This window comes from Zootoca vivipara, chromosome 3, assembly GCF_965207765.1.
Source record: "Zootoca vivipara chromosome 3, rZooViv2.hap1.1, whole genome shotgun sequence".
Classification (NCBI taxonomy): Eukaryota; Metazoa; Chordata; class Lepidosauria; order Squamata; family Lacertidae; genus Zootoca; species Zootoca vivipara.
In genome coordinates this window covers 4,386,834-4,413,238 of record NC_142586.1, presented here as the reverse complement: position 1 = coordinate 4,413,238, position 26,405 = coordinate 4,386,834, and the positions used below count along the sequence as shown (strand labels likewise).

The following is a 26,405-nucleotide window of genomic DNA, read 5'->3' as shown; positions in this document are numbered from 1 at the left end:
TGTAATATACGAGAAAGACAAAAGATCTTCCTCCTCAGAGGATACCCTGCACAAGAGCTCCTTACCATTCATGGCTGTGGGAATGTGAGTCATCCTGCTCTGGAATGGTTCTTCCTAGCTCTCAGCCATCTGCAACATAACAACATTGGACCATGAATAATGCAGCAAGGGCAGGATGTCACTCAGCTCCTGCTAAGCAAAACCAAGGTCTACCCCTTCAGCTGACATGTCTGACAACAAACCATACAGCATTTTATACCACCAATAAAGTTGCTGAATTGACAAGGGGTGGGGAATGTGATTTTTACTAGGTATATGATGCAGTATGGAAACTGGAAAGCTTTTCTTAAATGGAGAATGGGACCAATTGTGGAATGATGAAAACCAATAAAAGATGGAGATTAAAACACAAAAAACCAACTTGGAACAAGAATAAATATTGCAGCTATATTTCTTGAGAGTCCCATGGACTGCAAGAAGATCAAACCTATCCATTCTTCAGGAAATCAGCCCTGAGTGCTCACTGGAAGGTCAGATCCTGAAGCTGAAGCTCCAATACAGGGGTCAGTAAACTTTTTCAGCAGGGGGCCGGTCCACTGTCCCTCAGACCTTGTGGAGGGCCAGACTATATTTTGGGGAAAAATGAACAAATTCCTATGCCCTACAATTCCCATCATCCCTGACCACTGGTCCTGCTAGCTAGGGATCATGGGAGTTGTAGGCCAAAAACATCTGGAGGGCCGAGTTTAGGACGCCTGATCTAAAGGTCTGTCACATGGAAGATGGAGCAAGCTTGTTTTCTCCTGCTCCAGAAGGTAGGACCCAAACCAATGGATTCAGGTTACAAGAAAAGAGATTACGACTAAACATTAGAATAGAATAGAACAGAGTAGAATAGAATACTTTATTGTCATTGTACATAGTAGAACGAAATCGAATGCCATCCCTTAAAAAAGGAAATACAAACACAGCCACAGCCACACACCCATCACAACACCCTGGGATCATATTATTTAGTTACAACATTTAAGATGGTTATAGCTCTTGGATAGAAACTGTTTTTTAATCTATTAGTTCTTGATTTAATTGTTCTGTATCTCTTGCCCGAAGGCAACGGTGCAAAAAGACTATATCCAGGATGAGATGAATCCTGTAAAATATTATTTGCTTTTTTAAGGCAACGGGAATTGTATAGTTCTTCCAGAGGTGGGAGAGGATGACCGATAATCTTTTGGGCTGTGGTTGACTTTTTGACAGTGAGAGCTGTTCGGCAGTGGAATTTGCTACCAAGGAGTGTGGTGGAGTCTCCTTCTTTGGAGGTCTTTAAGCAGAGGCTTGACAGGCATATGTCAAGAATGCTTTGATGGTGTTTCCTGCTTGGCAGGGGGTTGGACTGGATGGCCCTTGTGGTCTCTTCCAACTCTATGATTCTATGATTCTATGGTTATGACCTTCTGGAGCACTTTCCTATCCATGACTGTGCAGCTGGAAAACCAAGCACAGATACAGTAAGAATGCTCTCTATGGCGCCTCGGTAGAAGGACACCAGCATTCTCTCACTCAGCTTGTTCCTTTTTAAAAGTCTGAGGAAATATATTCTCTGCTGGGCCTTCTTCGCCAGAGCAGTGGTATTTGCACTCCAGGTCATACTCTGCTCGATGGTAACACTCAAAAACTCAAATACAGCCACACTCTTCACCCAGTCCCGGCCAATATACAGGGGCTGAATGTCCGCCTTTTTCTTCCTGTAGTCTACCACCAGTTCCTTGGTCTTGGCAGTATTAAGGACCAGATTATTATCTTCACACCAACCATAGAGCCGCTCCACCTCGTCCCGATAGGCGGACTCATCCCCCCCAGAAATGAGCCCCACCACAGTGGTGTCATCAGCAAACTTGATGATTTTGTTGCTAGAGTGGATAGCTGTACAATCATACGTGTAGAGGGTATAGAGCAGGGGACTCAACACACAACCCTGTGGGAAGCCAGTGTTAAGGCTAAGCGCTGTGGACATATATGATCCTACTCTAACCCTCTGGGAGCGGTCTGACAGAAAATTCAAAACCCAGAGACAAATGGAGTTAGATAGTCCAAGCGCTTCTAGTTTGGACATCAGTCTATGAGGGAGGATAAGTGTTAAAAGCAGAGCTAAAGTCCACGAACAGCAGCCTCACATAACTCCCTGGCTGCTCCAGAGCGGCATGGAGAGTGGTAGTGATGGCATCCTCCATGGATCTATTTGCCCTTAGTAAAGACCCTTGCCAGCTGATCCCCACAGCCCTTCAACACCTGTCCAGTGATGCAATCAGGGCCAGCAGCCTTCCTTGGATTCACCGACCTCAGTACCTGCCTCACCTCATGCTCCTCTACAATAAATGGGGGGCTACTCTGGGCTGGTAGCTGTAATACAGCCGTCTCTGGTGGCTCTCTCAAAGTGAGTGAAGAAGAGATTAAGCTCCTCCACCAGTGAAGGGTCACCATCGATGGCACCAAGGTTCGGTTTGTAGTTGGTAATCTGCTGAATCCCCTGCCACACCTGCCTCGTGTTGTTTCTACTAAAGTTACCCTCAATCCTCTGCTTATAGTCCAGCTTTGCCCGTCAAATACCTCTCTTCAAGTTAGCTCTTGCGGTGCTGTAAAGCTGCTCTTTGCCAAGCCTGAAAGACCTGTTCCTATCCCGCAGCAGGCACTGGACCTCTCTGTTCATCCAGGGTTTCTGACTGGGATAAACCCGGATATATTTATTTATTTACTGTGACAGAATCTGTGCAGTGATTGATATAGCTCCGAACTGCCACCGTATGCTCCTCCAGGTCTGGATGATCAAAAATGTCCCAATTGGTTCTCTCGAAACAATCCTGCAGCTGGTAGAAAGGGATTCTGACAGCAAGAGCTGTTCGACAGTTGAACAGACTACTTTGGAATGTGATGGCCTCTCCTTTGTTGGAGGTGTTGAAGCAGAGGTTGGATGACAATCTGAATGGAAGTGATGACCTTTGGGATTCCTTTCAACTCTACAATTCTATGATTCTGTTATGCTTCTTAAAATCTTAAAACCACAGGGTTTAGTTTTCAGCAATATGTGAATGATAGCCAACTTTCTCTCTTTTTAATTTCATATTGAGGAAACTCTGGAAGTTCTGAAGTGGTGTTTTGAGTGCAATAATGGACTGGATGTGAGCTAATAAAATGGAAGCTTAACTTTGGCAAGAGGCAGGTCACTGGTAAGTAGGACAGCTGAATAGGGAGGAGTGATAGATAAGGTCCACAGCTTAGGAATCCTTGTGGGCCTGTCCTTGGTGCCTGATCCTCAGGTGGCAACTGTAGCAAGCAGAACTTTGGCTTGTTAAAACAGATATGATCACTACCACAGATGCCCTCGTCAATTCAATGAGCAAGTGTAACATGCTCCATGTGGGTCTGCCTCTCAAAAGTACTGTATCAGGAAAGTTTAGACAGCAGAACTCTCTTCCTATCCTGTTCTTAGTTTCCATGTTATCCAATGTTATTCATACTCAGAGTAGACCAATGAAATTAATAGACGGGACTGGATTATTTCAATGAGTCCACCATGAGTAGACAGTCATGGGGAAAAGAAAGTACACCTTATTTGAATTCTGTGGTTTTACATATCAGGACATAATAACAATCATCTGTTCCTTAGCAGGTCTCAAAATTAGATACCCGTAAATACAACCTCAAGGTCTATGAGCCCCATGACACCACTGTGCAGGGGCAGCAAGACACCATGACAATGAATCAACAAGGGCCAACACAACTGCACACTCATTGGAAACAAACCTATGTCTTCCTTGGTAGGTCAATAGAAAAGCACTGAAATAGGATTTCGTTTAAATCCCACCATGGAAAAATGTGGAATCAAGGCAAAACTCATGTTTTGGATTCATACTCTGCAACCATCATGCCTGAGACAAAAAAGCGTGGATTGCAGCTTCTGTTACATAGCTATTGTTGCAGTGCCGATTGGTGGGAGGTGCTGTAGTAACCAGGAATACTGTGGACATGTTTGCTGACTGCTTAATTATAGTTTCTACAGGGCCTATGCAGTTGGCTTTACTATTAGATGAAACTCTGATGTGGTGAGATCATAGGATCACCCTGACCATTTCCTTCATTTTATTATTTTTAAATATGACCTTTTATTGATCTTTATATCTGTTCTCATGAAAGTATAGCATCTTATACAAAGCATATAGATAAGTACAATTACATAAAATGTGAATTCTCATTATGCCTGTTAAGGTTAATTCTCAATATGCCTGTTAAGGTTGTCCTATTCATTGGGGGGGGGCAGGGTTGAGTGATTTACGGAAACCCACACATCCCCCTTTTGTGGGAAAGCTATGACATACAAGCCACAAGGAACTTTGAATATTAGTACTGCAATGTTGTCTTTCATGTTTCAAAAATAAAGTTTCCAGACCTTTTGGTTGCAGGTGACACTGAAATAACCAATCACTGACGCCGAAATCACAGCCCGGGCGGGGGGGGGGGGACGGGACCTTTTTGCCCCTATCTTTATTGTATTTTTGCATCCTTACAATTTTAAAAGGTTATTGTCAGTGTTCTTTTTCTAGAAAAAGAAGTGCTGGAACTCACAACAAATGCCTCCACCCATTGTTTTTTTATAATGGCAATGGTGGCCGCCTGAAAGCTGCTGGAACAGAGTTCTAACAAGTTCTGGATAAAAAAAGCACTGGATTGCATTCTGAACACTGACAAGACAAGCTCTGTCCACCACAAACTATTATATCCAATTGTAAACTCAGAACCACAACTTCTTCCCCATAATCACCTGTAGAAAAGGTGTGCACTCTACATCAAAAAACATCCCCATGATTGCAAAAATACAAATTTAACTCTTAAAGTTAAATATGCATCACACCTTCAGCTACTGCTGATCATCATGATCAATAGGATACAGTCATTCTACTCCTGGCAAATCTCATTTTCTGTTACTACCACCATGGTGGTTTTCATTTTTTAAAAATAGAATATAATTCTGACGACCTGGTTTGGCAAGGACTTCCAATACTATCAGAATCCTTATGCATGCGTCCCTTTATGTTTGATGATACTTTCCAGTATATTAAATGGGGATTAATGTCAATAAATAAAACAAACTTACTCCTTCATTACGGGTAGGGAGCCGTGTTGGTCTGACGTAGTCGAAACAAAACAAAAAATAAAAAGATTCCTTCCAGTAGCACCTTAGATGCCAACTAAGTTTGTCATTGGTATGAGCTGTTGTGCTTTCATGTGCATGCACACTTCTTCAGATACACAACAGCTCATACCAATGACAAACTTAGTTGGTCTCTAAGGTGCTACTGGAAGGATTTTTTTAAAAAAATTATTTTGTTTTTACTCCATTGAAAATATAAATGCCTATGTTTCCTTGCCTTGTTCCCTCGTCTCGTTGCCACCCGAGGAAAGATGCCACACATGTGGGAAGGGGGCGACCAGAATATGCTCTTACTACCATCGTTCTCCATGCTTTATCTCACAGGGACCTCCGACCCATTTTAACCGCATTTTAACGGAGGTACCTTTTGTGCCGCGCCGCTCTCGAACAGGACAGAAAAGCGCATCTTAATAGGAAGCGCGAGAAAGGCCTTGTTTTGTTTTTTTAGGGCGCAGGCGTTTTAACTGTTGGCGTGCCAGGCCGATGTTTCCAGCTGCCCAAAGCGCCCAAGCGAAGGCACCGGCGGCCAAGGAGCGAGGGAGGCCGCGCAAGACAGGGGGGCTCTCGGCGCTCGGCTGGGCCCTTTGCCGGCGCCCACAGGCCGCGCGACGCTCCCGCCCAGAGACGCGGCCTCGCTGCCGGCCTGGCCCCGGCCGCCCGGAACCTTCTGCAGCGAGCGGGGCCGCGGAGGAGCGAGAGGCAGAGGCCTCGGCCGGCCGGCCGCCCACCCAGCACCTACCTGTTGCGCTCGCTCGCCTGCCGGTGGCCCCTCTTCCTCCTTCGCCTACTCCGAGCGAGAGCGCGGCCGGGCGGCTTCCTGCCTGCCTTCCTTCCCTTCCTTGCTCGGCCGCGCCCGCTCCTCCTCTGGCTGCTGTGAGGGCTGCGTCAAACCTCCGAAGATGGCGGGATTCGCGGGAAGGCGGCCCAGGGAGGGAGGGAGCGGAGCCGCCGGGCCTCGCAAGGGCTGGCCGGGGGCGCCCCCCCCCACGCGGGAAGCGAGGGTCTTTCTGTCTGGGACCCGGGCTCGGACCCCGTCGGAGGCAGGCAGCCCCGCTTCGGAAGGCTCCCCTCAAGCACCTGCAGCCGAGGGCGAACCCGTCCGGCTTATCCCTCAGGTTGCGCACTCGGAGCCGCCGAGAACCTCCCGCCGCCTCGCTTCAGAGTCTCAGCAGACCTGTCTGCTTCCCCGGGGGCAGCGGCACATTCCCCCCGCGCGCGTGCGCAGGAACGGGCCCATTTCGTGGAACCGGGTAGTCGGGTCCGGTAGTCGCTCTCTAAGACGGGGGATCAGTGTGCGACAGGCGATGCCGGTGGATGCAGCAGGTGGTTCCCCCTTCCTCTCCTCCCCCTGCAACACCCCCCATCTGCTCCAGGGATCCCACTACCCTCTGAAGCGGAGTTTGAGGATGGGATGCGCGGAGGTCTGCGTGGGTGGGGGAGCAGGCTGATACCACTGGATTGGGGGGGGCACCTTGGAGCCCCAGCTAAGTTGTGCTGAAGTTGTGCTTACTGGGGAGCCGAGCCCCACCTAAGCCCCCTTCCGGAGCGCGCTCACTGTTCGAACGGCAAGGCCGGCTCCCGTTGGGCCTTGGGCGAGTGGGGCGAGATAGACCCCTCGCTAAGATTCTAGGCTAAACCCCGTCGTTTCGTGTGTTACGAGGCTGTGCATTTTTGTGTTTCATATCGCAAACCGCCTTGTGATCCTCGGGCGAAGGGCGGCGGCATAGAAATTTATCAAATAAAATAAAGTAAAGGCCATAAAAACAGCAAAGAAAAAGGACCTTGGTTGTTGCCTTCTGTTTAAACTGTGTTTTGCTGTGTTCCCAGTCGCGATTCCTTCGCGGAATTTCTGGCCGCGATGCTCCGTCCCGCCGGAGAGAAAAGTGCGACAGCCGAACTCGGCAACGAGACGAAGGCGGCAGAAGCGCGTCTCTTCGCGAACGAATAGCTCTGTGTTCACTATCGGCTCCGAGCAGGCGCAGCGCGAGTGGGCTCGCGTTTGGATTAAGATTGTTCCCGCTGAGGCTGTCGTAGCCGCGCGTAACGCATGCGCACTCCTATTGCTGGCGAAAGCGCTTGCCCGTAGCTGTCATGGCAGCTGCTCGCAGGAGGCTCCCGCCTCTGCTTGGCCTGCGATGCAGTAAGTGGGGATGGGGCCGGAGGGGGGGGGGGAGACGGAGGCGATGTTTTGGGGGGAGCGGATAAAATGGTTTTCTGCTCACAAAACCGGAAGGTGTCAGACAATTCTCGAGGGTTGCTATTTGTGTGAGTTAGCGTTTCAAAGAAGCTGCTAAACGAGCAGCTGCCGACCCCTCGGCCACGTGCCCGGCGGGGGCTCGAAGGGCTACAACAGGCACCCCCAAACTGCGGCCCTCCAGATGTTTTGGCAATATGCAATCCCAGACAAGTTTAAGCACAACTCAAATTGCTCTTTTTCTTTTTTTGTAATGAAAGCTACAATTTTCTTTTGGAACAGAATGCAGGGTAACATTTATCCTGGAGATACAGTAATGCCTAAGGATGTATCCATAATTTCTCAGCGCAGATTGAAAGGGCTCCTTAATTGAATTGTACACACTAAAACTCTGCACCTTGTTTATATGTAGAACAGTCATTCTGTAGTGGCAATGTGTACAGATGACAAGCTTCATCATTGTTCATGATTTATTGAAGTGTACATCAACTTCTACTAGTTATATTATGTGCGTGGTCCAGTGTCAACATGTCAACCCATCTTATTTCTGTGTCACGGTTGGAGTTTGCTTCTTAGGCCTCAGTTTAAAATACAGGATGATACTTGCAAGTGTTTCATGTGTAGCTATAACATAATTTCTTCTGCCTGTTATGGGTATTGGAGTATATCTGAAACCCTGTGAATTGGTGTTGTGACCCAGCGTCATGCCCTGCCATCACTACTAGTCCAAATGTTTCTCAAATGCGATTAAGCACAGATATCTCCTCAACAGGTGGGTTGATTTTACACTTTCTCCTCCCGATAACCACCATTCAATCAAATTGATCTTTTCTTTTAAAAAAATGCATAAGATGTAGCACAAGGCTGTTTTGCTGTAATGCAAAAAGGATCATGGAAGCTGAATGATTTATTTCCAGCCATGTTGTAACCAAATTTTGTCTGTTGAAGGGAACTTTTCTTTCTCGGTTGGACACCTCAAGTCTAAAGATGGAGAACCGGCAAAATTTAAGCCACCTCCAAAGCCAGTCATTGTTGATGAATCAAAAACCCAAACAACAGAGACACGGTAATGAATTTTTAATTATATGTTCAGCTGTATCGCATTTGTTATTTATTATAATAGCAAGTTAGCATTTGCATTATTTGTGTGTCTGACAGATTCTTGAGTCCTGAGTTCATCCCTCCTCGGCAGAGAACAAATCCTTTCAAGTTCTACATTGAAAGAAGTGACATGATACAGAGGAGAAAAGTAATGAATATTCCGGAGTTCTATGTTGGTCAGTTATGTCTAAAGTGAAACTTTCATAATAGTGTGTTGGATATGTTACCAAAAATAATGAATTCAATACCAATTCTTTTGGTATTTTATCTTTAATTTAAAAGACATTCCCAAATATTTTAACAAAACAACTGTTGAGTCTTGCGGAATTCTGTACTTGGCCATTGAGATTATCAATCAGTTTGAATTTTCCTGAATGGGATAATTAATGGTCCCTTAATTACATTACCTACATCTCCCCTGGTATGGTGCATAGTATTTGTCCCTGTTGTTTTCCTGAGCACATTTTAGTGGGAAAAAGATGAAATGTGAAGCTATAGGAAAGCTTTAGAAATTAGAAAACTTTGCCTCACTCATCATTCCACATCACTGTAGAGCTGTATGATTGTGTGTACTATTGAAACAATAATTTGAATGCTATTGCAAAGCAACCATTCCATTATGCCAAAAACAGTCAACATGCAAAAGAAACTATATGGAACTAATCTTTTTTGCCTAATATCAAATCATATGCCAAGGTAAATAATAATAAATGCCATGCTTCTTAATGTACTAAAAACTAAGTTTTTTTTTAATCCTTTCTGCCTCTGTTGTTGAGTGTCTAAGCTTTAAATGGTTTCTTTTCTGGCAGGAAGTATACTTGCTGTTTCTACCGCAGATCCCCATGCTAGTGGGAAAAGCAGCACCTTTGTAGGACTTTGTATTCAGCGATCAGGAAAAGGACTTGGTGCAACCTTCATACTTCGCAATATAATAGAAGGACAAGGTGGGTGCATACTTTAATGATCAGTGTTTTCCAGCTTATGGGCTGAGGGAAGTCCTGGAATCCCAACAATGGCTTTAATGGCTTTTCAGCAACATTATGTGGATTTGATGAAAATATATTCCATACAGGGTAACTGTTGGATGTCCTTAAGCCAGGCAGGGCCGTGGTTCAAGGAGCCCTCCGTGCACCGCCCCCATTCCCATAGTTGCTGGGGCTGGAGGAGCGTGCTGCTCCCCCCCTTTATTGGGGTGCGTGTGTGCATGTGCGGAATAGAGCAGACCCAGGAGTCCAGGCTCGCCTCCCTGCACCCTCCGCCTCCTCTCTGCTCTGGTCCCTCCCCTCCGGCTTGGCTTCACTGCCGCGCTGCGCGGTGCAGGAGCCACCGGGGGTGCGTGCAACGAAAGGGGGAGCAGGAGGGCAGGGAGGGGCGGAGGGAGGGAGCGTGGGGCCTGCCTCTCCTTCCTCTTCCTCTGCGCTGCACCAGGTCCGCCAACTGGGACCAGCACTCGCCTCTCCATCCCGGCCGGGCTGGAGGGCGGCTCCTCTGGCAGGGAAGAGGCAGAGGCTCCGGGCGCAGCGCTGCTTCGGTGTGGCGGGCGAGGGCGCCGGATCCAGCCTCCGCCTCTTCCCTGGCACCCGTGCCTCGGTGGCCATGGCAGGTGGAGGCTCCGGGCGCAGCGCTGCTTCGGTGCGGCGGCCGAGAACGCCGTGTCCAGCCTCCGCCTCTTTCCAGGCACCAGGGAAGCCCTGCCCAGCAACAGCAGGAAAGTGAAGGTTGCTGAGGGGAGGGAGGGGCAGGGTCCCAAGCGCAGTGTCGGCGTGTGCACAGTCAGCACAAAGACCGACGGGGCATGCACAGATTGGGTTGCCTCCAAGCTCTCCTCCCCTTTTCTTTGCTTCTCGCAACCTTTTTCTCTGCACTCCCGCCAGCCATATGGTTGATGGGGCGCAGCTGGCGGGTGTGCAGGCGGCCACGCAGCTCCCCCACTTGCTGGGGCGCCCCTCAGCGCCTGTCAGCACCCAGCGCCCTGTAGCAACATGCCAGTAAAACCAATGGGAAGGACGGCTCTGAAGCCAGGTTCAAACAATTAAAATAATGTTACCAAGAATTAATTAAGTTGGCATTAGGTTGCATGCAGGAAAACACTGGATTGGGATGTCTAGATTTTTTAGTTAAAAATATGCATTGTATTGCAGATCCAGTCTATTACCTGAAGTGTTAGGAACACTTTTTATTCTTGACAATCTAGTTAACTCTCCATTCCATCAGCCCCCAAATGTTGTATAACTCCAAATATTGTTTATTCTTCTACCAACAAAAGTTGGTTCATAACAAAGAGTTGTTGTTGTTGTTTAGTTGCTTAGTCATGTCCGACTCTTCGTGACCCCATGGACCAGAGCACGCCAGGCACTCTTGTCTTCCACTGCTTCCCGTAGCATAACAATGAGTACTGTCACCTACTTTTATAATATCATTTTCTGTATTCGAAACAAAAAAATAAAAAGTCCTTCCAGTAGCCCCTTAGAGCAGTGTTTCTCAACCAGTGTGCCTCCAGATGTTTTGGGACTACAACTCCCATCATCCCTAGCTAGCAAGACCAGTGGTCAGGAATGATGGGAGTTGTAGTCCCAAAACATCTGGAGGCACACTGGTTGAGAAACACTGCCTTAGAGACCAACTAAGTTTGTCATTGGTATGAGCTTTCGTGTGCATGCACACTTCTTCAGATACACTGAAAGCTCATACCAATGACCAACTTAGTTGGTCTTTAAGGTGCTACTGGAAGGATTTTTTTAAAAAAAATTTGTTTCGACTACGTCAGACCAACATGGCTACCTACCTGTAATTTTCTGTATTGATAGAGAAATAAAATTTTCATTTTAGGTATTGAAATTTGCTTTGAACTATACAATCCTCTAATCCAAGAGATCAAGGTTCTGAAACTGGAGAAAAGATTGGATGATAACCTGATGTATTTACGAGATGCCCTTCCAGAGTACAGCACTGTTGATGTTAACATGAAGGCTGTCCCACTTTCAGCTATGGAAGAAGTTCCTATCAACAAGGTAGTAGCAAGGAATAACTGGTGTTTGTGACTGGCAACTAGTTATTCTGAAACATTGTTTTGTAATATGAAGTTGTTGCATTGTTCTATTAATTTGTTTTGGTGTTGTGATAGTGGAAGAGGCCCCCATGGGAATGTCTTTCTGCCCTTTGGTCATTAGATTACATTACACTCGAGATGGCTTAGTTCCTTTAGAGCGCAAAACCAGCAGAAAAGAACAGCGTTTTCTTCTTGCTAGCAAGCAATGGCACGTTAGAGCTCCAATGAACTCCTGAGCTGTCTGAAATGGTTACCTTTAGATGTTGACTGGAGTTCTAACACAGCAGAAAGGTTGAAGTACAGAGTTCTTAACTCCTTGTTATCAAGCTTGGATATTGCAGTTTAGCTCTATGGTTAATTGCTATCAGTAATTGGTTAATTGCTATCAGTAATATGGTTAATTGCTATCTTCTATAATATATATATTTTAGTTGCTGTCTTTGCTACATATCCTTAATTAGTTTCTGTCCTCTACATCTCCATTCTGCTATAGCCGTTCTTGAAGGCAACCATGATAAACACCTGCAGGTCTTCAAGTAGGCCATAGCAAAATAAAGAAGATGTTAATTTACGTGCACAAAGATGGGAATTGTTCCTAAAATGTCGTTCCCAAAAAATATTGCTAAGTGCTAAAATGTCATAAGAATTTGAGCATAACTGGCACCAAACTGAGAAAGAAACTCAGTGGGCAGTCCAGGGGATCGTTGGAAGTATCTGTGCATACAGCATTGCTTATGCCAAGCAGGTATAAATGGGATGTCATTAAAGGTCCATAGAGTAAACAAGGTAAAAGGTAAAGGACCCCTGGGCAGTTAATTCCAGTTAAAGGCAACTATGGGGTTGCAGCGCTCATCTTGCTTCAGGCTGATGGAGCCAGTGTTTGTCTGCAGACAACTTTCCCGGTCATGTGGCCAGCATGACTAAATCACTTCTGGTGCAACAGAACACCGTGACAGAAACCAGAGCGCATTGAAATGCCATTTACCTTCCCATTGCAGTGGTACCTAGTTATCTACTTGCACTGGCATGCTTTCAAACTTCTAGGTTGGCAAGAGCTGGCACAGAGCAACGGGAGCTCGCCCCGTCATAGGGATTTGAACCACTGACCTTCCGATCAGCAAGCCCAAGAGGCTTGGTGGTTTAGACCCCAGCGCCACCAACATCCCTGGTCCATTGAGTACATATAACTGAAAGAAAACTACTCGCTGAATATCAAATATATGATCTGACATACATTTCTTTCAATTATGCTAGATGAAAGTCCGAATGAAACCGAAACCATGGTCAAAACGCTGGGAACATCCAAAATTCAATATCCAGGGCATTAATTTTGACTTGTATCTTAATGAAAGACACAAAGCAAAAGTAGAAAAATGGCAAATGCCTTGGGATGAATTTGATATGCTGAAAAAGTACGATACAGTAGAAATTGAGAAGAAAATCTGGGAAGAAGTGAATGAAGAGCTGAAAAAAAAGGTATAGAAATTGTGGAAAACTACATGTAACAACTATCACCATTAATTTTAGCATTTTTTATGTTGAATAATAAACACCCGTATGATCATTTTCAAACTGTTAGCTTTTTGCAGTGTCAGCTGTACTTGTATATTCAAAGCACCAACTATTGCTGTTTGCTTTATATTCTTCAATAAATTCATTTTGTGTTTAATAAGATGATCAAGAAATACTTGTAGGGCATGCAGAATACTTTTTCATCTATGATCATAGGAAACTGGATTGAAGTTAGGTGTAGAACTCCAATTTATGAACAGTGGATGTGTCTACTAACTTTTATGAGGTTTAGATGGAACTATGAAAAAGCCAGTAGCATGTCAACACTGATAGCAGTTGTCATTTAGTCGTGTCCAACTCTTCGTGACCCCCTGGACCATAGCACACCAGGTACTCCTGTCTTCCGCTGCCTCCCGCAGTTTGGTCAAACTCATGTTCGTAGCTTCGAGAACACTGTCCAACCATCTCGTCCTCTGCCGTCCCCTTCTCCTTGTGCCCTCAATCTTTCCCAACATCAAGGTCTTTTCCAAGGATTCTCTTCTCATGAGGTGGCCAAAGTATTGGAGCCTCAGCATCACGATCTGTCCTTCCAGTGAGCGCTCAGGGCTGATTTCCTTCAGAATGTATAGGTTTGACCTTGCTGCCCATGGGACTCTCAAGAGTCTCCTCAGAGCCACTGTCAGAGCCAGGCTCTGTGCTCACATAAGAGAAGATGTTATTAAGTTGTAATGATGAAGATGACAGTGAAGCGTGTACAGTAATAATTTGAGACAGTTCTTCCTAGAGATTTTGTAAGGAGATAGGTGGATGCCCTTCCTCTGAGGCATAGGATTTGCCAATCATCATTACTTTAATCATGTCAAGTTTAGCTTTAGTTGCAAATACAATAACCTAATGCTGACAATGAGTTGGTTAAAGAAGAAATAAGGTGTTAATGTTGCCTCACTACAACTCTTCATATGCATCCAACTACATTTGTAAAAAAGAGGTTTCTTCACTGAAGGTCCAAAGGAGAGCAGTTGATTAGTATACTTTCTAGAACTTCCCCGCTCTTTAATTAGTAGAGTCATTCAGTATTATTACTGTAAGAAGCGGCCTATGCCACAGAGCTAAGTGGTACAAAACATTGCATATATTACAACACAACTTCCCATGGGGGGCACAGCTATTGTCAGAAACCGCACTGCAGAATCTCATGTCATTTGCATGTGCATGAAGCGGCAAGGAAGCTTAACAATTTCACAATTTTATACCAAAAGGAAATTGCAAAATACTGTAGTAAAGGAGGGATGAGCAGCTGTTTTTGTGAGTAAGCAAATTAAAGCACAGGAGGAGGAGAAATAAATGGACACTGAGTTACGAGTTACCTTTAATATGTATAATTTAATATACACTATAAACTATACAAAAATAAGACCCAAGCTTTAGCCTACCCTATAAATTTATAGAATATCAGTTTGAGTATTAACAGAGGCAACTAAATAGGTCATGTCAATTTTCATAAATTGTTTATAGTGGAGTTACTGAAGTTAACTACAGTGTTACACTTTTTATTTTATCTCTTTCAAAGTACTGTAAAGGTAAAGGGACCCCTGACCGTTAGGTCCAGTGGTGACCGATTCTGGGTTGTGGCACTCATCTTGCTTTATTGGCCGAGGGAGCTGGCGTACAGCTTCCAGATCATGTGGCCAGCATGACAAAGCCGCTTCTGGCGAACCAGAGCAGCGCACGGAAACGCCGTTTACCTTCCCGCCGTTTACCTTACCTTTACCTATTTATCTACTTGCACTTTGATGTGCTTTCAAGCTGCAGGAGCTGGGACCAAGCAACAGGAGCTCACCCCGTCGCGGGGATTCGAACCGCTGACTTTCTGATCGGCAAGTCCTAGGCTCTGTGATTTAACCCACAGCGCCACCCACGCAGGATGCAGTAGGAATCTCTTAATACCATGTTTTGAAAACTATCTTCCAGGTAGCATTGTAATCACTGAATGCCTCCAATTCCCATCCAAGAAAAGTGACACTGGCTGAGAGTGCCTGGCTGAGAGTGGATCCACAGTGCGACCCCAGAGTGGTGGATCCCATAAACACCGTAGGGGAGGGAGAAACAAACATAAGCTCAAAAAGCAGTCTGAAGTCTCCCAAATGTTTTCCTTATCTAAAGTGCAAATTATATTTTGGGTCAACATACAATATTAGGAGGGTACTTGAGAGAGACCAGTCCCTAGGGAGCAAATGGCTCTGTTGGTAAAGCAGGAGACTCTTGATCTCAGGATCGTGGGTTCGAACACCACATGAGGAAAACAAAGATGCCTGTATTGCAGGGAGTTGGACTGGATGACCCTCGGGGTCCCTTCCAACTCGGCCATTCTGTGAATCTATTCAATGTAAAAGAATCGGCACACTCCCCAGCTGGAGAACTCGGTCCCAGCTTACAAAGTGACCTTCAACAGGGACAAATGTCAGGTTCTGCATTCAGGCAGGAAGAACCAGAGGCACAAATCTCAGATGGGACGCCCCCAGCTCGCTGCTCTCCCTCCCGCCTCATTCCCAAATTCTGGAGAGCTGGGGGAGGCAGCTGGTTTTCTGCTGTTTTCAATTCAACTTTAGAACTGTAGAATTTTGGAGTTGGACGGAACCCCTGAGGGTCATCTAGTCCATCCTCCGGCAATGCAAGAATCACAGATGAAGAATCAGAATGGTGGAGCCACAGTGTGACCCCAGACTCTGGTGGATCCCATAAACACCGGAGGGGAGGGAGAAACAAACACAAGCTCAAAAAACAGTCTGAAGTCTCCCAATGTTTCCCTTATCTAAAGTGCAAATTATATTTTGGGTCAACATACAAACGACATGTATTTTTGGAGAGGGATGTAGGAGAAAGTTTAATTTTCAGTGTGGAAACAAGGACACAAATTTATGGTCATAGTGAAACAGACATGGAGCAATGGATTCAAACTACAAGAAAGAAGATTCCACCTAAACATTAGGAAGAACTTCCTGACACTAAGAGCTGTTCGGCAGTGGAATTTGCTGCCAAGGGGTGTGGTGGAATATCCTTCTTTGGAGGTCTTTAAGCAGAGGCTTGACAGGCATATGTCAAGAATGCTTTGATGGTGTTTCCTGCTTGGCAGGGGGTTGGACTGGATGGCCCTTGTAGTCTCTTCCAACTCTATCATTCTATGATTCTATGATTCTAAGTATACAAAATGGCAGGGTATAGGGTATAAATGTTTTCAGTAATAAGCCCTAAACCTATTTACTTACTGAGCTCAATAGACTTATTCTGTTTTAGGTTTGGGACTGAAACCAAAATTTAAAAGTATGCTTACTCAGAGCATCATTTCAGTGGAGCTTATTTCTAAATATGTCTGTTTAGTATTGCAGCATGTGGCTCCTTTTCAAACAACAGACACCAGGCACTGTATGCATTGTCTTTTGCACACACCTTAAGCAAAGTGAGGAGAAGCAGAGGTGAGAACACCTTCCTCTGCCAGTCTATGTGCTATTTGTTTATTTATTTATTTCTATTATTATTAATAATTATCCAGTTTGTATTAAGTGTGCTGTTGATTATGACTACTCCGTCCCCACATTCTACCATATTAGCTGCCCCTGCAATTTGGCTCTCTTTCTTCATTTTGCATTGGAAATCCAGAACAAACATGGAAACCTTCTTTACAGGAGCAGCATGCACACACACGTCCATTGCCTTTAGCACAGACTTTAGAGTGAAATGTCAATTTATTTTGCATTTGCTTCCTGTGCTGGTTTCTGGTTTAGGAGGGCTGATGTTTGGTGCAGCTGTGTATTGGTGCACATCAAAGCTGCCTCTCTGCCGGATGCAGGTACAGACAAGAGTCAGCTGACACCCAGAACATTCCTGGCTCTCGTTGGCCAGATGTGCAAAATACTGTTAGCTCAGCCTCCCTCCAAACTAGAATGGAAGAAGTGGCAGAAGGAGGAAGTGTCGCATTTCCAGACTTGCAAAATGTCATTCAGCTGCAGTGACATTTTCTTCTTTCTCCTGCTCTGCAGCCATGTCACTCATGCCAGCTAAAATAACACCAGAAACGGAGGGCTGTGGTTGCTGGTCTGGCAGTCAGAGGTGTGTGTGTGTGTGTGTGTGTGTGTGTGTGTGTGTGTGTGTGTGTGGTTCTTCCTCCTGATGCTTTGTTCAGCATCAGCTATTTTGAGTTCAGGTCGTACTGTAGTTGTATTTCCACCCAAAATTGAAAGCATCCACTAATGAGCATCACATTTCTTCAGAACAAATATGTCAATTCTCACACCCAAAATGTTGACTACTAAATTTTCTGTGGTTCATGGAAAAGGCTCTAGAACTGATGAAAGTTGGTTTCAGCTTTGCAATTCGAGTAGCATCCCCCCTACCTCCTTTTAATCTAAAATGGTATTCAGAGAGAAAAGTGTGCAGCAGAGGGCAGCTTTCCCTGCACCCTCCCTTCCTTCTCTCTCCTCCATCCCTCCTCTGGGAGTACTTTCTTGGTTAACTAATAGATTGCTGTTTTATTATATTTTCTCAAGAAAACTCAAATGTCCCAGGAAATTCCAATCTTGCCTGTATTGCTGCTCCATGTACTTTACTAGGGCCATTTGCTATGTGAACTGCATGATCCAGTGTTACTGCTGCTCTCCTCCTCTGGGCTGTTTTGTTGTGTTTCTGGGCCATTGAAAAAAGGCACGGTTGCCCTCCAGCGGAGCAGAGCCAGGGTCTTAGTGGGAAACAGATCCCTATACATATTTTAAATGAATCCCCCCCCCAATTAGCTGTGTTCCAGAAAGCTTTATTCCCAGAACATGGGGTGGTCTGCAGTTGTGTGAAGAGGTGTGTGCCACCTATCTTGGCCAAGAATTCCTTAGTTGAGGGTGTTTTATGTCGGGGGGGGGCAGGTAAGGCAACATGGCTCGGCCCATCCTAGGCTCCACCCACTGCACTGAGCTCTCCATGCCTTGCACCTCCCACTTTCCCTCTCAGGAACAGGCAGCCATGCCCAGGGTTCAAAACGCTGCCTTGCTTGCACCAACCCCAATGACCACTTCAGGACTCAAGGCAGACTTGTCCCTTTTTCCTTTTGCGCTTCCTAGAAACATTTTTAAATTGTTGGAGTGCTGTGGTTTTGCATGCGGAGTGGAGAGTGGTTTGCAGTGATTTTGGGGAGCAACTTTTAGGAATTTTGAGGAACTAGGAAAAATGGGGAGAAATGGAAGAAACAAAAAAGCAACAGGCTCCTCAACTCCCTTCTAAAGGAGAGCTCTAGTTAGCTCAACTGTTGGGTGTTTAAAAAGGGGACTTAACCGTAGCAGCTGGAGTGTTTTAAAGGAGAAAATCCTATCAACCTTTCCAAAATAAATGCTTGAAAATTATTGTCCCAAGTTTAAGCCATCAGGTCAGGGAAAGGATGCCCCTGAATTTTGGACTTTATGGAACAGATATGCCTGGACCTGCATGAAAAAAAAAGCTGCATGAAAAAGCTGAAAAGCTGAGCTTAGCTACCTGCTCATGATTCAGATGTTGTCTGTAAACTTGCTACTAAAAGCCAATTGACAAGGTGAGTACAGCTCACAGGTTGTAGAAGGAGCTGTGGCTTTGGAAAAGGAAGCCTGTAGCCACCCAATGACTTAGTGTACCCACTTATCTTATAAGAGGGCCTTTGGGTTTATCTGGTTCTTACTGAGCTTGGCGACATCTACAAGCACAACCGTTAAGAAAAAGTGACACATTTACATCCTTCCGTTTCCTTTTATTCAGTTTTTGACATCATACTGTCTTGTGGCATTAGGAAACATGGAAGGAAGTGAACCGGAAGTCAAAAACTGTTTTGTTCACTTGAGCCCCGCACTTCATGATGCCACTCACTTTATATGGCCACACTATGAAAGGGGAGTGTTGGATCTCACTCCTAATCTGACAATTAAGGAAGATAAAGGGGCAGGGAAACATTTAGAAAACAACAAAAGACTGAGTATTGAAACATACAGGGGTTTATTTCCCCCCCAGATTCAGCACTTTCTTATTGTACAATTTTACAGAGGAGATTTAGGAAGATTCTTTTAAAAAAACCAGGTTACTGTATGTTCTTTTTCTGCTTTTTTTTTTTGCTTTTTTTGCTTTTTTTAAAAGGAGAGACATCACCTTGCCTAAAAAAGGTCCGTATAGTTAAAGCTATGGTTTCCCCAGTAGTGATGTATGGAAGTGAGAGCTGGACCATAAAGAAGGCTGATCACCGAAGAATGGATGCTTTTGAATTATGGTGCTGGAGGAGACTCTTGAGAGTCCCATGGACTGCAAGAAGATCAAACCTATCCATTCTGAAGGAAATCAGCCCTGAGTGCTCACTGGAAGGACAGATCCTGAAGCTGAGGCTCCAATACTTCGGCCACCTCATGAGAAAAGACTCCCTGGAAAAGACCCTGATGTTGGGAAAGATGGAGGGCACAAGGAGAAGGGGATGACAGAGGACAAGATGGTTGGACAGTGTTCTCGAAGCTACGAACATGAGTCTGACCAAACTGCGGGAGGCAGTGCAAGACAGGAGTGCCTGGCGTGTTCTGGTCCATGGGGTCACGAAGAGTCGGACACGACTAAACGACTAAACAACAACAACACAGTACAGAGCAAAAAGCAATAGACAACGTTTCTGGTGCTGGTCTCATTGTACTCTGAGGAGTTCAGAGCGTCTCCCCAGGCTAGATGATTTACAGAGGTGGTGGCGGCAGCAGCAGGAGGGAAATGCCAGGCGGGCAATGATGGCGAGTCCTCTTCCGTAGCCTCCCGGGGCTGCTCTGTGGCTCTGCTGGCCTCGCCTTCAGGAGAAGCATAGAGCTATGGTGTAAGTCTCTCTGCTTTCCATATCTCACCCACAACTCTGCCCCATTTCGCCTGCTTTGCAGATGGAGTTTTGTTGGCATAGAAGATGCAGAGCAGGGCCAGAGTGCTCTGACAGCACAGCCAAAGGTTGCTTTGGCATATTTTATATAGCAGTGGCAGATTATTATTATTGTTGTTGATGGTGTTATTTTTGCACATGCACGAGCACACACACACACACTTAGAATTGTGCCCTAAATTCGTTTGAACTGTAAAGTTTTAAGGGACCACAAGGGTCATCTAGTCCAACCCCGGCCATGCAGGGATCTTTTGCCCAGTGTGGGGCTCAAGGGCCTAAAATGTGCATCAAAACGTAGCAGTGTTTAGATAGGGCGCGCACTACGTATTTAGGGTTGAGAGGAGTGTGAGCACATTCCATTTTCTGTAGCAGCTTTGAAATGGTGCCGCAATGTCTCTGATCCCTCCAACAAGAGCCTGATGGAGGGCCAGAGGGTGTTTCTCAGTTTCCTGCAAACTTTCACAAGCCAATTCTTTGTCACGTAGAATTTTAAAAATACAGCTTGCTATTTTTTGTTTGTTTTCGATTACAAAAGCGTTGGAGATGAAAGTCCGTGTCTAGCTAGGGCACCCAAGCCAAAGGCAGCGCGTCTGGCAAGCGAGGGAGCAAGGCGCGCTCTCGGCGGGCCAAGGATCGTTTGGACTGCAGAGGACGCGCGCGCGTCTCCGGGGAAGCGCTCGGGGCTCCTCCTGATGCGGGGATGACACGGGGTGGGGAGGGGGGTGCCAGTGGGGGGGTGAGTGTCGGGGGTGGCGATGCAAACTTTTATTTTGCTCAGCAGGAAAAGGGGGGTGTCCTCTGGGTGCAGCTTCCCCTTGGCGTTTGGCTGGGGCGCTGGCAGCCCCCTCGCTGGGGTTCGCAGGGGATTTTTCTCTTTTCTCCCTCTGTTCATTCATTCCTCTCTTAAAACGGCTCGCTGCTGTGTTCCTTTTTATATGCTTTCACTCGGCAGATCTCTCTCTTTTTTTTGACCTGGTTAACGAAGAAGTGGGACCCCCCCCCGACATGTCAGGGCCAAGTTTAGATTAGACGAGGCTGGCGAAGTTTTCCATGTCATTTCCTGTTGCTGCCCTCCTGAGCAGAGCATGACCCACCCACATTTCAGGCTCTCCTGAAATGCGCGCTCCCTCTTTTCTTTCTGCCCCAGACACCTCTCTCTCTCTCTCTCTCTCTCTCTCTCTCTCTCTCTCTCTCTCTCTCTCTCTCTCTCTCTCTCTCTCTCTCTCTCTCTCTCTCTCTCTCTCTCTCTCTCTCTCTCTCTCTCTCTCTCTCTCTCTCTCTCTCTCTCTCTCTCTCTCTCTCTCTCTCTCTCTCTCTCTCTCTCTCTCTCTCTCTCTCTCTCTCTCTCTCTCTCTCTCTCTCTCTCTCTCTCTCTCTCTCTCTCTCTCTCTCTCTCTCTCTCTCTCGGATGCGTGCAGAGGACCCCCTTGGCGCTCGCCTTCCTGCTGCCGGGGGTCTCCGGCGAGGCTTCCTTGGTTGCGCGCAGCTCCGCGGAGAGGAATCGTGAAAGGTAAAAAAGAACGAGGAAGCCCTGTCTCTCCTGGGAGAACAAAGCCACGGGAGGGGGCTGGGAGGGAGAGCGGGGCGCGTGCGTTGCTTTTCCCCGGAGCAACTGGGACCTTTGACAGCTCCAGGTCTGCCGCTCTTAGAGGAGGAGAGCAATGGCCGGGCGGGCACTCCGCGAGATCCGTCCAAGAAAAGGCCGGGGAGCCGAGGCTAGCACTTGGGGGCCTGAGGTCCCTTTGGTGGGGCGCTGGCTGCTGAGCACCCGGAGTTTGCTTCCAGAACCAGGGATTTCCCGTCTGGTCAGAAGCAGGTTCCGGACTAACTTTCCATTTGGATTAAGAGGAGGAAAAGCTGAAGGCAGCAGTTCAGAATGAAAGACCCCAAGGGGAGGGGAGGGGAGGTTCCTCAGGAGAGCCTTGGAAGAGGTCTCGAGCGAGACCTCTTTCAAGGCTTGTTTGGCAAGCAGTGGCTCATTCGCCGTGGAATAATTCGAGAAAAGACGAATTCAGGAGAAAAAGCAGCACTCAGAGCTGGAAAGAAGCTGTGAATACCAGCAAGCATGGCGCTCGAAATGTGTGCTATTTAGTTTCTGTATATGGTTGTTTCCAGGAGAATATATGGACCTACGACACTGCTTTAGTTTTGGACAGGTCTTCAGAGCTTGTGCTTAATACATACCCTCTAGCATTCATCAGATGAAAATAGGGACATTTATCACTCCCTGCCAACTGACCCTCCTTGACCCACCATTTTTTGTCAACCCCCTGCTGCTGCAGAGCATTTCCACCACCCCTACACCGATGGGACAGAGCACGCCCCCCCCTCCACTGTCCGGAGAAAGTCCCTGAATCCTGAATCCTGATTTCATTTTTTTCTTTGGTAGATTTACAAACAGCACTGGCGGGGGATATAGGGACATCCTAGGATCCCATAATTGCATTTTCACTTTTAATTTGTATACTGCCTTTCTATATTACTATTCTCAAGGTGGTTTACAAGCTGAAGATACAAGAAAATAGACAGCAAAGATCACACACATAATCACATTCTGATCCAACACAAAAAGACACAATAACTTTAAAATAAACAGCTTATATCTAATAAAGTAATATTGCCAGCTCAAGAAGTCTGAAACTGGTATCACGATGTGAATTTCATACTGGTTTCAGACGAAGAATGAGAATATCACTCAGCTCTGGACTCAAGAACCCTTTGTGATCGAGTAAGAAATGAAGAGGCATTCCCAAACATAGGGGAAAGAAGCCCTTAGAGATGTGCATTCATGAGCCTATTGAGGGGATCAGAGGCTCCCATTGGAGTCTCCTGGACTGGTCTGACGGCTTTGCTAAGCCCTGACTTAGGAGCATGGAGGCTTCCCTGAGGCACCGGCTGATGTGCTGCCTGGATCTCAGTCTGTGGTTGCCTGTCATTTGCCCAAGAAAGGGACCTTTCTCCTGCTAATGTGGACTGACCTTTGCAGCTGATTGGGTTTTTTGTTTTTTGTTCTGATTAGCCAGTCACAGTAATTATTAACTGTATTTTTATTCTTAAACGGTGTTTAATATTTTGAGGCTGTGCAGTAATAGAAATACTTGGATAAATAACAAATGTGTTCAAAAATGCTTTTGTTCCTGTTCTGCCTTTTAAGTAGTTTTTGCTAGTTCATCTATTACAGCTAAGAGATACCCTGGTTCCCCTATTTTAAGACGTAGCCATAAAATAAGCCATAGCAGGATTTTTAAGCATTCAAGGAATATAAGCCATACCCCGAAAATAAGACATAGTGATAGGCGCAGCAGCAATCCCGGCCGTGGCAGGAGGAGGAAAAAAAAAAGACATCCCCTGAAAATAAGCCATAGTGGTTTTTTTTGGTTTTTTTGAGGAGAGGAAAAATAAATATAAGAACGGTGTCTTATTTTCAGAGAAACACGGTAGTTACTGTTTTTGGGATTGTTAGAACATAAATTCATTCATTCGTTTGTTTGTTTGTTCATTTATTATAGCACCCTCCATCCGAAGATCTCAGGGTGGTTCACAAGATTAAAGTACAGGATAAAAGCACAAAACAAATACGGTAGTTAAAACAAAAACAACACCCACCTCGTGCCACAAAAACATTTAAAAAGCTGTAGAATATTTATCTGTCTGACTGCAGAGAAACGTTTTTGCCTGGCACTTAAAGATGTCTAATGAAGGCGCCAGCTGAACTTCCCTGGGCAGAACAGTTCCTAGAATTTACGTTACTACCAAGCCTAAAGTTCATGCTCTGCTACTTGGCCTTGTAATTGTCTGGTGTTTGGGTGCATCTTATTTGCAGGGTCTGTATTGGAGCCTTTGCTTCAGTTGCCTGTTGTTGCGCCTAAATAGCAAGTTTTGATTTCAGGTCTCTCTGTAAACCAGGGCAAGCATATGACTGAGGGCCTTTGCCTATGCAGACCCTCCAAGTGCCCCTATTTTCCAGGGACAGCACTGATTTACAAAAACTGTCCTGATTTTCCTTAGGACGTCCCTATTTTCACTGGAGAAATGTTGGAGGGTATGGATTTATCCAACCCCTGATCCCTCTGAAGGTAATCCAGTAAAGGGATTTTTTTAATGTTTAATGTTTTATTATTATTTTTATATATGTTGGAAGCTGCCCAGAGTAGCTGGGGTAACCCAGTAAGATGTGTGGGGTATGAACAGTAAAATCATCATTAAGGAATTTTCATCAGAGAAATTTTGGAGGCTCTGCCTTTGTGAAATAAATGTTGTCACACTGAATGGGGTGTATGTCACTGATAATATGGTGTTGTCACAGGCAGGGGTGAATCTAGGTTTCATTTCACCTGAGTCAAAGATGCAGTTTGGCAACCCCCATGTGCATTTGTGTACACACACAGGCTGGGAGCCTCAGGGGAGCCCCTTCTGGAGGCGTTAAAGGTAAAGGTAAAGGGACCCCTAACCATTAGGTCCAGCCACGGAGGACTCTGGGGTTGCAGCACTCATCTTGCTTTACTGGCCGAGGGAACCGACGTTTGTCCGCAGACAGTTTTTCCGGGTCATGTGGCCAGCATGACAAAGCCGCTTCTGGCGAATTAGAGCAGCGGACGGAAACACCGTTTACCTTCCAGCCGGAGCAGTACCTATTTATCTACTTGCACTTTGACGTGCTTTTGAACTGCTTAGTTGGCAGGAGCAGGGACCAAGCACCGGACGCTCACCCTGTCACGGGGATTCAAACCGCCGACCTTCTGATCGGCAAGCCCTAGGCTCTGTGGTTTAACCCACAGCACCACCCGCGTCCCAGAGGCGTTACCCAGAGCAATAAATAAATAAATAAATAAATCTCTGTTCCCTCTCCCTTGCTCCCCCATAGCTCTGGCTCTGGTGTTTGCTGTAGATAACAAGTGGTATTCTGTCACTTTCTTTTCTGGATTTGGAAATGATCTCCCAGGTATCCGTTTGCCTCCTTTTCTTGATTGTGGATCTTTGTCAGACAAGCTAGAACAAATAGCTCTAGACAAGGGACAGTGTGCCGTGTGCTGAGCAGAAGCTTGCTGCCTACAGAGATTTGCAGCAGTCAGTACATTTGTGACATATGATGGTGCTTATATGGCAACTGCATAGTTGTAGTGGGTGGTCTAGAACAGGGGCCGGCAAGGTTTACCTCCCCTGGGCCAGTTCACTCTAGCGGAGATCCCTCTGCGGGCCGGATTGCACAGACACAATTTCTGGCGCTGCGGAAGCAAGTCCCTGTGCTGGTTTAGTGTAGCGCGTGGGGACTTGCTGAGCAGGGGGTTCGGTTCAGGGGCGGCTCATGGGCCAGTTAAATGACCCCCGTGGGTTGCCGACCCCTGCTCTAGAAAGTGGGCCTGCTGCAAGGATGGCTCTGCTTCCAGGTTGCTGCTGCTGCTGTTATTACTCCTGCTACAATGTTTATGTCTCTCAAATGTGATGCACATGGTTTCAAAGTCATGTGCATAAGAAAACAGAAATGATAAGAACATAGATGCAATTACAGTAACCAGAACTGCAGACCAAACATTTTAAGTGAGTGATTCATCTTTATTCAGCCATTTTAGAAATTGGATTAAGAGTCTGTCAGCATGGACAGAACGTATCTAGCTGAGAAACGTTCAGGATGTCTTCATGACAGACCCACAGGCAAGGGAGACATCCCGCCAGGATTTCAGCTACTTTCACTTTACCATCAAGCATCACCATCAGATATGTGGGCTTCCCCCTCATTACAGACTCTTAATCCAGTTTCTAAAATGGGTGCATAAAGATGAATCATAATTACTATTAATTTTATGTCTTTCTGCCTGGCTGACTCTCTCTCTCTCCCCACAGCTCTCCCTGGAGGAGAGAAGCACAAGCAAACATTGGCTCAATTGTGATAATAGATCATAAGCTGTAAACTCTGCTTTGCTTTCTGGGTCATGATTGGAGGGCCAGGGCTTGGGAAAAGCACTAAGATATAAAACTGATCAGGTATCTGTGATATGTAAAGTGGCAGAAAGGAGATTTCTAAAATTAACAGCAGTAGTAGTAGCAGCAGCAGCCCCTTAGTTTAAAAAACACATCAACACACTCATCTATCTAGTACGGCAGAACCAGTTGAGCTACCCTAAAGCCGCCTCAGCATGAGACCCCAAAGAAGAGGCCAAGTTCTGGTTCTCTCCCTACCTTCCTCCCTTGCAAACATATTGTGGATACTTAAGCACTTTTACAAATAGCAGCTAACTAAACTGAAAAGTGCCGCTTCTCTCCATCTTTTCTGATTCTTTCTCTATCCTCTCCATTTGCAAAGAAACAGAAGGCATTTATTAATAAAGGTAAAGGGACCCCTGACCATTAGGTCCAGTCGTGACCGACTCTGGGGTTGCGCGCTCATCTCACATTATTGGCCGAGGGAGCCAGCATACAGCTTCCAGGTCATGTGGCC

At 46.0% G+C, this 26,405-nt stretch overlaps 4 protein-coding genes and 1 pseudogene across 9 annotated transcripts in view; 3 read left to right on the top strand and 2 right to left on the bottom strand.

Moving 5' to 3' along the window:
- Positions 1-7,118, bottom strand: part of ITSN2 (intersectin 2) — a 71,792-nt gene extending 64,674 nt beyond the window's left edge. For 2 of the 3 annotated variants that reach the window (XM_035110348.3, XM_088667110.1), the window contains exons 1-2: positions 5,946-6,072; positions 66-129 (exon numbers count right to left, since the gene is read on the bottom strand). In XM_035110348.3, coding sequence (XP_034966239.1) covers positions 66-93 — 28 coding nt within the window. In that variant the 5' untranslated portion in view covers positions 94-129; positions 5,946-6,072. Of the gene's footprint in view, positions 1-65; positions 130-5,945; positions 6,073-6,987 lie in introns of those variants that run through there. The other variant, XM_035110349.3, reaches the window with a different exon arrangement.
- Positions 5,566-7,240, top strand: LOC148686134 (uncharacterized). The gene is made up of 2 exons (XM_088667140.1): positions 5,566-6,079; positions 7,034-7,240. The coding sequence occupies exons 1-2, from the start codon at positions 5,690-5,692 to the stop codon at positions 7,238-7,240; spliced, it is 597 nt and encodes a 198-aa protein (XP_088523266.1). The 5' UTR covers positions 5,566-5,689.
- Positions 7,241-7,284: 44 nt separating this feature from the next.
- MRPL19 (mitochondrial ribosomal protein L19) lies at positions 7,285-13,222 on the top strand. 2 transcript variants are annotated; one of them, XM_035110359.3, is made up of 6 exons: positions 7,285-7,346; positions 8,349-8,466; positions 8,559-8,677; positions 9,311-9,445; positions 11,331-11,512; positions 12,805-13,222. In XM_035110359.3, exons 1-6 carry the CDS (start codon positions 7,298-7,300, stop codon positions 13,030-13,032), a joined length of 831 nt encoding a protein of 276 aa, XP_034966250.1. In that variant the 5' UTR covers positions 7,285-7,297; the 3' UTR covers positions 13,033-13,222. The 2 variants fall into 2 exon arrangements, with proteins under 2 accessions (XP_034966250.1, XP_060128339.1); XM_060272356.2 differs by having other exon boundaries at positions 7,285-8,172.
- LOC148686133 (ATP synthase F(0) complex subunit k, mitochondrial pseudogene) lies at positions 7,942-8,116 on the bottom strand (annotated as a pseudogene).
- Positions 13,223-20,666: 7,444 nt separating the features above from the next.
- The window catches only part of EVA1A (eva-1 homolog A, regulator of programmed cell death), a 57,653-nt gene continuing 51,914 nt past the window's right edge, over positions 20,667-26,405 (top strand). Inside the window, exon 1 of one of the 3 annotated variants that reach the window (XM_035110347.3) lies at positions 20,667-21,479. The gene's annotated coding sequence lies outside the window, so the exon portion shown is untranslated. The remainder of the gene's footprint in view (positions 21,480-26,405) is intronic. The other 2 variants (XM_035110345.3, XR_015948818.1) reach the window with 2 other exon arrangements.